The 13,100-nt window shown below is 37.5% G+C and overlaps 1 protein-coding gene across 4 annotated transcripts in view; it reads right to left on the reverse strand.

Annotated features, from left to right (window-relative positions):
* LOC124878592 (rho guanine nucleotide exchange factor 28-like) overlaps positions 1-13,100 on the reverse strand; it is a 36,270-nt gene that overhangs the window by 12,399 nt on the left and 10,771 nt on the right. Inside the window, exons 5-15 of one of the 4 annotated variants that reach the window (XM_047382620.1) lie at positions 12,776-12,887; positions 12,497-12,577; positions 10,413-10,455; positions 7,289-7,378; positions 6,593-6,716; positions 5,698-5,842; positions 5,405-5,460; positions 3,138-3,195; positions 1,817-1,961; positions 1,319-1,449; positions 1,100-1,249 (exon numbers count right to left, since the gene is read on the reverse strand). In XM_047382620.1, the coding sequence (XP_047238576.1) occupies positions 1,100-1,249; positions 1,319-1,449; positions 1,817-1,961; positions 3,138-3,195; positions 5,405-5,460; positions 5,698-5,842; positions 6,593-6,716; positions 7,289-7,378; positions 10,413-10,455; positions 12,497-12,577; positions 12,776-12,887 (1,135 nt within the window). The remainder of the gene's footprint in view (positions 1-1,099; positions 1,250-1,318; positions 1,450-1,816; positions 1,962-3,137; positions 3,196-5,404; positions 5,461-5,697; positions 5,843-6,592; positions 6,717-7,288; positions 7,379-10,412; positions 10,456-12,496; positions 12,578-12,775; positions 12,888-13,100) is intronic. The other 3 variants (XM_047382621.1, XM_047382622.1, XM_047382623.1) reach the window with 3 other exon arrangements.

Here is a 13,100-nt window from a genome sequence, read left to right on the forward strand (position 1 = left end):
AAGAGTACACAAAGCTGACAGCAGCAATAGCTCTGTCATTGTCTCTGGAAAAGGCAGAGCAAAACACAGAAGCACTGAGCCAGGAATCCTTTCTATTGCGACAGAAAAACATTGATTATCAAGAGTTCTTAGCAGTAATAGCTTTGCCAATGGCCCTGTCCAGGAAAGAAGCACAGCTAAAAACAGAAGAGTTGAGCCAGGAATTCTTTCCATAAGAAAGAAAAATAAATCTAAGCGAGTACACAAAGCTAAATGCAGCAAAAGTATTAGCTCTGCAAATGGCTCCCTCCAAGGAAAAAATAAAAAACAAAACACAAAAGCACTAAGCCAGGTGTATTTTCTGAGGGAAACTAAAACAAAAAGTATACAAAGCTAATGGTGACAACAGCTCTGTTATTTACGGCAAGCAGAAAAGAGACAAAGCTATACACAGAAGCACTATTCCATTAGCATTTTCCATAGGAAAGTAAAACAAAACGTATATAAAGCTGCTAGCAGCAACAGGTCCAGAATGACTCCAACCAGGAAAGTAACATAGCTAAACAAAGAAGCACTGAGCCACAAATACTGTCTCTGGAAAAGAAAAACAAGGATAGCCATAACACTGATGGCAGCAATATCTCTGTCAGTGGCTTTCTCAAGGGAAGAGATGCAGCTAAACACAAGTACTGAACCTAGAGTACTTTATTTGGAGTCAACAAACGACACATTTAAAACCCACATTTTAAGAGCCCATGTTCATTGTCATAAAAAGAAACAGCAAATGTGAAAGGATTACTGCCTGCTAATGCAATTAAGCATCAGCCATAATGTATGACATATGCAAGATGTGAAGCTCTAACTTTCCTACTGAAACAATGATTTAAACAAAGACTTATCTGTATGTGCACTTGTGTAGCTCCAACTGACAACAGAAATGATCAGAAAAAGTAATTAACTCAAGTTCCAGCTCAGATGTATACAGCCAATTCAATCCACATCAATTTACGAAGGCAAAAAATATGTATTTTTGTTTATGTTTCTGTTCTTTATAAACCCTCCTTGTTTGTGCAGTGCAGCTATGTCCTGCAAGAAAGAATCAAATAAAGAAAGATCTCACCATAAATTACATCTTGTCGTTTGATGGTGCGCCTGTCGTGTTGTCTACAAAACTCTGGACAGACAGCGAGACTCCACGACTCAGCCTCAAGCCCCAGCAGGTCAGCTGAAAGGTCACTCAGCAGAGGAGCATCAACAGTATCTGCATATTCTGCAGTAAGAGAAATAATTACTTTTTAATTGATGTTTGCCCTGAATCCTGTAGGTCTCTGTCCCTCACCCTTTGTGCTGATTGGTAGGTCAACGAAAGGGGGAGTTGTTGTGACAGGTGTTCCATCTTCTGACGGTGAGCTGTTAGTGCAAGCTGTCATGCTGCATTCACTGTCCAACCCTGCAGTTTCACTCCAACCTCTGTAGAGAAGCAAAGAAAAAGAAGACATGACAACATCCTTCTTAAATACAAGCCTGTCTGTGAACAATAGCTTCATCCACATGGGCTGGACGTTCATAAAAGTGTGACTTTACATTTCGCTGTTTTTTTGTGTAACTATTTAATGATTATTGCTATCATTCATTGTTTTTGTTAAAGATTCAGACATTTCCTCAAGAGTTAACACAACTTATACACATATTACATTACAGTCTAAAGCCTCCTATAAACAAATGTCTAAAACTCCTAAATAATATTAAAAAACCAAGCAAAATCAAATTAATGGATTAACTGCATAGGTAAATAAATGCTTTGGCATATATTATATGTGTTAAACTGTTGCCCTACCTGCTGTCTATAGATATTGATTGGCTTTTGGAGAAAGAAGCCCCAATTTCCCTTCTTTCTTTGGTCATCGTTGGAACTGAAGATGATGGGGAAGAGCAGGCAGATAAAGAGAAAAGAGAGGCTGGAGAGCTTTCCTTGACAAAGCCTAGAAGATCAGTAGAAAGATGAACCAGTCTCAGTGTGGAGTTGGAGATAGCAAGTTATCGGTATCTGGGTTTAGAAGCATTAGCATTTTCAAAGTGCTAAACTTTTTAATGATGCCATTTCTGTGGAATAACAACGTTTAAATGAGATGCAAAATAATGATTATAATGATGAGATTTTTTTCTTCGTTGCATTGCCTCTCTTCCAAGATTTTGCTGAGCACTGCTGGCCAGTTAGCTAACAAGTTTGGCTCAAGTAAAACATTCCCAGTCACAGACAGACAGACAGACAGACAGACAGACAGACAGAAACATTTTATGGCATCACTTTGGTTCTGAACATCCTGCAGACAGAAAGTTAGCTTTCTTCCCACTTTCAAATGTCATTATGAATCAAACCCAATTAATCTGGTCAACTTGCTCTGATAATCATATGTCTTCTTGATTTTATGTTTATGTATTTTATAACTTTTCTCTGCATTTGGTTTTAAATAGTTTTACTTCTGGAAGGTGACTTTAAGTTATCTCAAAGGTATAAATAAAATGTATTGCACAGTATGTGATTGAAAATTACAACATATTTAGTAGTTCTGCTTTAATTTTTTATATTACATCTAGGTATCAGATTAAAAATAATTGACTGTAATTAGTAATTGTTGAAAGCAGTTAGATCATGTTGGACATGTTTATTTTAAATCTTTGTTATACTGTGAAACTGTGGTACTCAGGGCTATCATACCATGAGAATCTCATACCAGCCCAGTTTGGAAGATTTCCCAATGAACAAATAAAGAATAAGAAAAATACTTTTGCATTGACCTTTTAAAAAAATCAAATCTGTATAGTGCTGAAGTGGCTTAAATATAAAACACAAAATTGTAGCATTTCATTTGCTCAACTAGTCATGTAACCAGTAGATTATTTGTCTTAATTGCATCAGAGTATGTGCAACCTTATCTCCTCTATGAGAAAGGTGAGAGAGTATGACACACATACAGACAATCCAGGCTTCACCCCCCACTAAGATGGATTGAAGTTTAACAGGACATAGTGGGGGATGAAGAGCAGAGGCTTACTGAACTGTGAGATGAGGGAGGACAGATGAAATCTAAATAAATCAAAACTAAAGAAGGTCTTTTGATTGGGTTAGTTACCGGGGTGGGGGTCCGGATACTCACTGTGTGGGAGAGACATGGTCTTGCTTTTCATGATCACTGCATTCCTCTCCTGCAACTTCTGGGGGACAAACATAATCTTATTAACGTGAGCATCGTTGATTTTGTTCATAACAAATTTCACATACCGTCAACATAGCACATTTATGTCAGAACCAGGTGACTTTAAGATAAACCTGCTGACTTTTTCCTTCATGATGCATCTGTTTTTCTGAGTGTCTCATCTCTATGTTTGGGTAATTCACAGGGTTAAAAGGCCAAGTTCTGTTTGCTGCTGCTCAACATTGTGTAATGTGACAAGTTCCCAAATCTTTTGTGAGAAACCTAGTGTGTATATGATGGACTGTGAAACAAGTCCTAATCTCAGAACTATTGCTTTTTTTTTTTGTCTGTTGGAAAGGAGAAACCTCTTAAAAAGGTTACTGAGAAACAGTGACTGTATTATTAAAACAAAATCACATAGTTATCATCTTTGAATGTTATGTAAAATAAGTTTTACTTTGCAAGCGCTGGGGGAGTTTTTCTTTCCACTGTTGCTTCATGCACACTCTGTATGAGGAATTGCTGAAGTCAAAGACACATTGCAAGCAACTGTCCACTGTCGCTACATGCTCAACCAGGAGGAGTGAATGCTGCAAGTCAGCTGGGTTTCCAGAGATGGAAAACTTTTTAACCAATTGGAAAAACAAACTGAACTTGACTGCATTGTTAGATTATTATTATTATTATTATTAAACCTTCATTTCATCAGGCAAAGCAAAGAACAATAACAAGGATCAATTTGGAATGTATATTGTTGACTTTGAATCTGTTTTTTTTTTGTAAAACACCAACATAATCCTTCTATAATTATGATTTGGTGGAACAATGCGTATGCCTATGATCTTTATTGTGACATCATGTTTTCTCAAGATTCAATTCACAGATAAAAGTGTTGATAGTTTTCTTTTAAACTGGCTGTTATTTCTCAAAATTCCCTCTTCAATCCCTGATGGATTTTGCTGGACAAGCAAAACAAGCCTAAACCAGGATAACATCACCATACTTCACAGATGGTATAAGATGTTTCCTTTTCTCCACTTGGTCTCATCTTTCCACATTTTTGTGGAAAGGCAGCAAGAAAAAATAAAGAACAATGACTTTTTCTCTGCAGCTGAGCTTTATACTTTCTGTTTATTCACTGTTTATCTGATGGTAAACACAAATACAATGAGAAAGAATCAAGATCCAAACACCAAAAAGTCTAGTACTCTATCAAAAGGCTGATGTCCCCACCTCTTCATGTAAAAAAGCAATTTTTGTGTCTAGAAAATTTGTTTCCTGTAAGTACTGCTTATTGCACCTATTTTTCTCAGAGACACTTCAAAATGAGAAAGACAAGATCATTACACATTATCTCGATTCAGACAGTTGTTTGGGGTTAATACCTGAAAAAAGCCTTTTCTTTAGTACCATAGCAAATGTAAAACATGGAGTTTGCTTGTCGGTACTGGGACTTTTACTGGAAAACTTGTGCTTTGGTCAGATGAGACTAAGATTGAGAGTTGTGGCAACAAGCACTCCAGGTGGGTTTAATGTGAAATAAAGGATTAATATGTGAGAAAGCACTTTATCCCCACAGTTAAATATGTTAGAGGATCTGTGATGCTGCAGGTCTGTTTCACTTCCAAAGGTCCTATGTAAAAATCTGTTTAAACTGAGTGTTTAAAAAAAATGTTAAAACCCACACAGCTTAGATTTATGTAGACATCTTCCAAAATGCAGTGTGCTTATGTAGACATCTTCCAAAATGCAGTATGCTTATACCTTCCATAAAACATTATGTGAGTCTTGACTTTTTTTAAATAACATTCCGGTATAAGGACATAAAATTGTTTTTCTTGCCAGTGGATTTCAGTTTTTGAAGTTCGACCAAGTAGATTTGAGTCCAAAAGAGAAGAAGAAAAAAAGGTTATCTCCATTTATGCATCAAAGCATATACCCTAATCGTTATCTAATTTGAACTAAATTAGAAAATGTGTATTATAGTACAAGCTGCTGGCTGATGTCTTTACACACTTAAAATTCAGCTAGTTCTTCATATTCTAGGATATTATTAAAAGACAAAAGTTATTTCTTTTAGCATTTGACCTTCCAATCGCAGATCAGACCCATTTAGAAAATTGGCCAGTTCCTGTCTCAGGCTAATTGATTGGTTATTATTTACACAACAGACACACTAAAATCATTATTTGTTAAAACGGATATTAAATGGAATACTGAGTGATTACCTTTCCACAGGCTGCAGCTGATTCTCGACAGGTTTTATGGACATTCAGGAAGCAGTCTAGAGATCGGGGCAGAGGAGATCCATGTTAAATTCATGAATTAATTGGCCACAACCTAAATTATCACACAATTGAACTCTGTTTCTGCTGAAATTCTCCTATTGTTTTACAGAACTTACTTAGGGACTACCATGTAAAACATCATGGCATCGCACATAAAGTAATTTAAACAATATCCACACTCTCCAACCACTACAGGACATTATCCAACACCAGTTCTGACATTAAATACTCACTGGAGCACTGCAAGGACTCTTTCCCAGAAAAAGGCTTATCACAGGCCACACAGAGAAAAGGAGCAGGCGGTGACACGAGAACAAACTGGTGCCCATTTGACGCTCCCGGCTTCTCTCTTCCCTCCTTCATCTCTTTTCTTTTTACCTTCAATAAAAAAAGTTGTAAAAACCTGGATTTTACTCCTTTAGCTGACATTTGCTATACTTAAAACAATTTTTTTTATGTAAACCAACAAAGATATAGCACATGGCAACCCTCAGTTTGGTATAGAACACCTGTTTGAGTGAGGCTAGCTGAGATAAAAGGGACATGAGGGGGCTTTTCTGTTTACTTTGCTAAGGTCTACAGGGGCAACTGCTGTTATAGTACTTTATCCTCAGGGAGCATTAGGAGGATTTCTCTCTGTATGTGTGTGATAGGACCATATTTATTTTCTTCCCAGACTTTGCAAGGAAGTCAGAGTGTGTGTGTTTGGTTTTTTGCTATCCGAGTGTATTGTGTGAGGGAAACATGCCTTCAAGCACATACAAAAATGTGTTCATGGGATCATCAGAGTACAGCAGAACGTGTTTTTAGTTCTTTAGGCTGGAGAAAAAAGTGGAGGGAGGGGGTCTACGTGTTATGTAAGGGAATATTTTCACTATGTTCACTGCCAAATAAAGGCACAACTATCAGACAATGGGCCCCCCAGTGCAGGAATTCTGACCGGCCCTTTCTGAGAGCTGTTAAAACTTTTAGTGCACTACTTCGAGAGGCCTTTCAGCTCTGACTTTTTAATTAGAAAGGTCAACTCCAGGGATTTTTCAGTCACATTTTAAACACATGCCAGGAAAATCTTAGCCAGCAGGAATTTTAGTTTCCCTTTTGGAACAAAGTCCTTTAGCACCGGCTCACCTTGGTTTTGCTTCGGGTGCTGGACATCCTGCTCTTTAGGAAGCTGAAGGTCCGGCTCACTTTGTACTTCTCCGACTCAACCTTAGATGGGATTATATATTTATCCCACTCCTCATCCTCGATCCTGAATGATGTATTCAAAAGGAAGTCACCCTTACATGGTTTTAGCATGACTTCACCACTAAAATCCTACATGCATTTCTTTTTCTACAAAAAGAGTAATAATTTTAGTACTTTAACAGAGTGGAAAAGGTTGACAAATCAGGAAAAATGGTGTCATGCTAAAAGGAAGGAATGTCCAGACAGTCTTCCAGGACCCCTTGTCTACAGATTATTACTCTTAATAACATGCTTGGCATGCTTGGGAGTCACTATGGACTCTAGTGGTTGCTATTTATAGATCCACCTTGGCAAAACCCAATTATTAATTTGTCATCTATTTACAGCAACATACCCTGGTTACATTAGGCCTCCTAGGTTAAAAGGTACAATGACAGAAAGACAGAAAAAGAAACATGCAATGAAAAACTACCTTTCTGTCTATATTAGACTAAACTACTGCATAGCCAAATACAAATGCAAAAAATAAAATCGGTGTGGTTAAAAGATGAGCTGAAGAACGGTGCTCCAGCAGCAATAGAATAAGTTACACCACATGTGCATGTCTGTGAGGCCACTTTTTTTAAGGTGACATACTCTTTGAGGAACTCTGTAAGGGTGAGATGTTGGAGTGATGTCGTGCTCTCCTCCTCTGCTGACTGGGCCCGCTTACGGAAACCCAAAACCCTGTGTGGATATAAAACACCTCAGACAGGTCATTCCATATCTTCTTAGGTAGGTAATCAAAAGGGAAAATTAATCTTTTTGGTTGTATCTAGGATTGAGGTTTAAAAAAACGTCTTCTGGGAGTTTTGTTACTATAGGGTTTAAATAGAGTTTTAGTAGAACTACATTACCTCAGGAAATGCTTTTGCTCGTTCCGTATTTAAGTCTAACCACAGGTGTGCAAAAATACACAACACATTTCACATTTTTATTATTTATGAAATAAAGTAAACCTTAACTCCGCGAGTATACAACTTGTAGAATCACATTTAATAACAATATCTAGAAGTGGTTGTTTTCTGTATGACTTTATTTCTTTTAGATTGTTATGTGGGAATTTTGGTCCACTCTTCTTTACAATATTCCATTTTTGCCTGCTTGACCAGATTTCAGTCCAACCTTTCTTTCTCTTTCACAGCATCGAAGCTCTTTTTTTTATTTTTTTTTTACCTCAAACACATTTCAATACTCTGGCCACATCCCCCTGATCTTGTGGCAGGAACTCTTATTCATGCTTTCATAAACTCCAATCTGGATTAATGCAACTGTGTCTTTGTTGGAGCATTCAGTAAATTTCTGGAAAGTCTCTTATATGTTCCAATATCAGATGGCTAGGGTTTTACCCATTCATGCCAACATATTTCTCCCACTATCAGTCAGCTTTACTGGCTTCTGATTCAATTTTGTGTCAATTACAACATTCTTCTTCGTAGCTAGGCTTTAGCTGTTGGACAGAAGACCTTATGGCTGATTTTAGAATACTTTGAATACTCCGTGAAATACAATTAGCCCATGTTCAACCTAATCACTGCAAGATGCCCCTGTGATGGGACAGCAAAACAGGTCAAAATCATCACCCCAACATAACCATACTTAACAATTAGTCCGAAGTGTTTTTGATAACATCATGTGTGTAGTTTTTGCTAAACTCATTGCTGTGAGTTATTGGCAAATATCTCTACTTTTATATTACTGATTTAAAGGATATAACTTTCTCTTGGCAACCCTTCCACACAGGTCATACTTGTTGAGTTGTTTTCTAATTGTTCTGTCGTGAACTTAAACATATAAGTGTAACAATCCTTAGGTGTTTGGGTATTGATTTTCTGTTTTGTGTGTATTTGAATAATTTCTTGGATGTTTATTTTAATCTTAAGGTCTGCTAAGTTTATTACTCTGTGCTCATTTTTGTTAGGTGTTTTCCTTATCAGGTCATTCTTTTGTAATTTAGTGTTCTTTAAACATCCAGAGTTTTTTTCTGTTTTATACTTCTCTTGGTCTCTGTGTGTTTCTGCTTGGCTCTGGTTAATTACTCTCCCTCCTTCAGCTGCTCTGCCTTCTCTCTGTCTCAGCTGCTCCTCATTTCATCTGATTAAGGCGACTGTGGCTCAGTAGGAAGAGTAGTCGTCTTGCAATCAGAAGGTTGTGGGTTTGATTCCAGCTTCCTCCTGCCATATGTCGATGTGCCCCTGGGCAAGGCACTTAACCTCAAGTTGCCTACCGATCTGCGTATTGGTGTATGAATGTGTGAGTGCGATTGGGTGAATGTGGCGCTAGTGTAAAGTGCTTTGAGTGGTCTGTATGACTGGAAAAGTGCTATATAAGTTCAGTCCATTTACCATTAACTCTTCTGGTTTATTTGTAATTTTTCACCCCTCCCTCAGTTTAAATACTCATTGGTTCTCATTATTCTCAACTGGATTCTTCTGTTATTTTACCTCCTTCTGTGTTTTTCTTTCATGGACTCCATTTCACCATCTGTTATTGGCAACTTCTGTTTATGTTTCTGTTTAATTATTGTTAAACTATCATAATGCTCAGTTTGGTCTCAACCTCACATCAGAAAAACCTGCAGGGTCTCAGTTTTTTTAGATTTCTCAGAATGCTACAACTTGTAACCTTGAGGAAAATTCGATGGGATTTGTTAAGATAGTTGCAACTGTCTTAGATCGTTTTTTCACTGGCCAGTAAAAAAGGACACTTTGTTTTTGGAATGGCCCTTATGAACCTGTTCAGACTGATGTGTAGCAATCAGCAATAATCTTAATAAAGTGCATTTGATCAGCGGCAGCTGATTTCTACTTTCCTTTTTAAAACCTATGGACACATCATAGGTGTATTTAGTTTTTTCACATAAAGCCTTGCTATTTTGGCTTTATCTTAGTTTCATAAACAATGCCAGTGTGGTATCTGTTCTGAGCTTTCGAGTCTTAAGGGTCAGCTTTATATCATTTGAGAACCAAATTATTTTCAATATGCCCTGATGCATCAAATCATAAAATAAAAAGAGGGTCTCCTTTTGTTTCCCCAGTACTGTACCTCACAGTTAATATAAAGATTCATCATTTTTGTACAAAAAAATAGTTACTTATTCTGTTCACTTAAGTATATCTGTGTTTCCAATGTAATTTTTAATTACCTAATAGGGTGTACTACAATGTTTCCTCTCTTAAAGCAATGCATGGTTTTTAGCTAATAAAATATGTTAGCACATGATGAATTAAAAAGTCAATGACATGACAAAATTAATAGTGACATATGAATCATGTTACATGGATGGAAACATTTTAAAGTAAATGTTACTTCAGAGCAGTTGTTTAAATCTACATCCAACATAAACACAACAGTATACACACACAATAAATTCAGTCCAACTGATGTGGTCCTGATGTTTCTGAAGTATGACAACCAAGAAAGCCCAGGGTTTTGATGTTTACACAGGGTTATTTTGAGGCTGCAATCAGAGAATACTCTCAGCCCCAGCCTCGCTACAGGAAGCATGTCATATCCTGCACACTAAGACCCTGGGCAGTTCAAAACCAGAGAGGCACAAACACACAACCCCCCACACATGTATACACATGTAGGCTCCATCTAAGCCAATCACCATCCGCTGTTCACTGCTGATGACTAAAAAAAGGGACACAGGTCTGAGCAAGAGTCTACACAGTTCAGGAGACCTGAAGTGAGGTCAGGAAGTGACATGTTGGTTTACCTTTTTTCTCTTGGCGTTTCAGTCAGGTTGAAGGCTCTCTGTTCTGTGGCAAGCAAACAAAAATGTTGGAAATACAAGTCAATGCATTTGCAGATCCAGTGCTGCAAAATAGGTGTATGCCCTCCTACAGATTTCTTCTGTTTTGTATTTTTTGTCACATTTAAATGTTTCAGATCATCAAAAAAATGTCATTTTGGAAGTTTTCAAATGATGATCACATTTGTTAAGTAAAAAAAGGCTATCCAAACCAACCCTATGTGAAAAAGTAATTCCCTCTAAAACAATAACTGGTTATTTCACCCTTAGTGGTAAAAACGACCATCAATCATTTACAAAAACTGACAATGAATCATTTTCATCACTGTGGGGGATTTTTGACTCAGTCTTCTTTGTAAAATTGTTCAAACATGACACAGCAAGTACCAACTTAAAAGCAGCTGATAAGGCAGCAAAGCAGCCTAAGACCACCACACTACCACCACCATGTTTGGCTGTGGGTATACTGTTGTTTTTCTGAAATGCTGTCCTGGTTTTATGCCAGATTCAAAGGGGCACACCTCTTCCAAAAAGCTCCACTTTTGAACTTCCGAAGGTTGCGTGAATCATCAAGATATTTCTTCGGCAAATGTGATGTAGGCCTTTGTGTTCTTTTTGGTAAACAATGTCTTTGACATCCTCTCCCCATGGATGCTATTGTTGCAAGCTCTTTTTCTGATTGATCATGCAAATTGACCTCAACTAAGGTAAGTGAGGCCTGCAGAGCTTTAGATGCTGTTCTGGCTTCTTTTAAGATCTCCTGCATGAGTCTTTAATACACTTATGGAGTAATTTTGGTAGGCTGGCCAATCCGGGGAAGGTTCATTGTTTCATGTTTTTTCCAATTGTGTATAATAGCTGTGATTCATTGGAGTCTCAAAACTTTAAAAATGGCTTTATTTTTAGGTTTCAGTGAATTTGTTTGTAATGTGTTCTCTGGGCAGCATGTGTTGCTTTCTGATATCTTTTGTCCTGCTTCAAACTGTCAGATGGGTTCATTTTAATTGATTTATTTATTCTATAAATCATTAAGTAATCAGGCCTGGGTGTGAATTGTGAAAATGAACCAAAAGATATGGCTATATATTTTCTTAACAGGACAGTCAAATACTTTTTTATCATTTCATGTTGGTTTGGAGAGCCATTCCCCTTAATAATAAATACCTTTATCTTTTACACTTTTTTAGGTAACTCATGTTATCTTTGCTGGATATTATAATTAGTTTGATGATTTGAAACATTTAAGAATGACAAAACAGAAGAAATCAGTAAGTGGGCAATGCTTTTTTCATAGCACCATATTAGATGCTGCAGAATCACAAAAAAAATCAGCTGACAGAATTAGAAACCCCCACCAGCTCCTATTATTATTTAGTTAGAGGTAAACAGAGATCACAGAAAAAAGCCTAGATTCAGCAAACCCCAACAGAACAAGAACAAACACGACCTTTTCCGTGAAAAACCAGATGACAGAGAAGATGGAAAAATAAAAAGCCAAGAGGAAAGCAAAACGTGACCAAGGGGAAGCATAACAGAAGCCTCAGACCAGAAACAATTCCCCCATCCATCAAATGATCAACAGGAGCTGAGTATTATTCCAAATCCCCATTCTTCTTCTTGTCAGCCGCTATAAGGTTTTTTTTATGAATTAGCTTTTGGAAGACCATTATTTTGTTATTCATGGAAGAAAAATAATGAAGATTGGGAAAAGGTCTGCTTTTGATTACTGGACATCTGAAAATATGTTCTTTAGTGAGACAGTGGTCTCGTGCTCACCACCAAGAATTAAACTTTACCACAGAAACAGAACTGCACAATTAGGGCAACGGTGGGAAACTACTGCAAAATGTATTATTCAACAAAAACAGGCACTCTTTTACCTTTCTGAATTTTTTATAATAAGTCTTAAAAAGTTTATAGATTTCATATTTGCCCTCTAATTGAGCAGCTTTTCAGAAGTCAGTCCAATGAAACGAGTCAAGGAGTAAAATGCTTTCACCAAGAGATCAAGTTTATGTCTCAGTTGCACCCTTCCCTCTTATACTTACTAACTTGGTTGAGACGTGAGAGGGATTTAGAGAGAGATAAAGCCTGAAGTAACGAATGACCGCCGCTGCTCAAAGTGCCATCTATATGGAATAAAGCAAGAATTTAATGCTAAAAACTCACAATTATTTACAATTGACCCCCTTTAGCAGTGCTATACCAAAACATAACTGTACTTTACTGCTTGATTTATGGCTCTTAGTCTGGGCACATTTGTCAGTTTAGTTGGCTCGTAAGTACAGAGGAGGGGACACAGGACAACGCTGTCAAAGTTCACCCACCTTCTTCCATATCGGTGATAGCCAAATCTCGGTTCAGCAGCGGTCGAGAAGGCCTCACTTTAGGGGAGGAGTAGGAGTAGGAGCGCAGGCGAACCTCAGCATCCTCTGAATTCTGGTTAAGAAAACACAAGAGATGAACATATCGAAGGGAGAAGTTCAATCTGTGAACAGTAACATTTGAAGGACAGCAAAATCCTGTAGGGTAAATAGACCCATCTCTGACCTTTTGTCCACATTATTGAGCTGTTGACAATGTGGGCTTATCTACTAATGGCTTTTCTGCAAGGTAGGTTGTGTCTGTTGGAAAACTTGTAATGGAGGATTT

This window comes from Girardinichthys multiradiatus, chromosome 12 (genome assembly GCF_021462225.1).
Source record: "Girardinichthys multiradiatus isolate DD_20200921_A chromosome 12, DD_fGirMul_XY1, whole genome shotgun sequence".
Taxonomy (NCBI): domain Eukaryota; kingdom Metazoa; phylum Chordata; class Actinopteri; order Cyprinodontiformes; family Goodeidae; genus Girardinichthys; species Girardinichthys multiradiatus.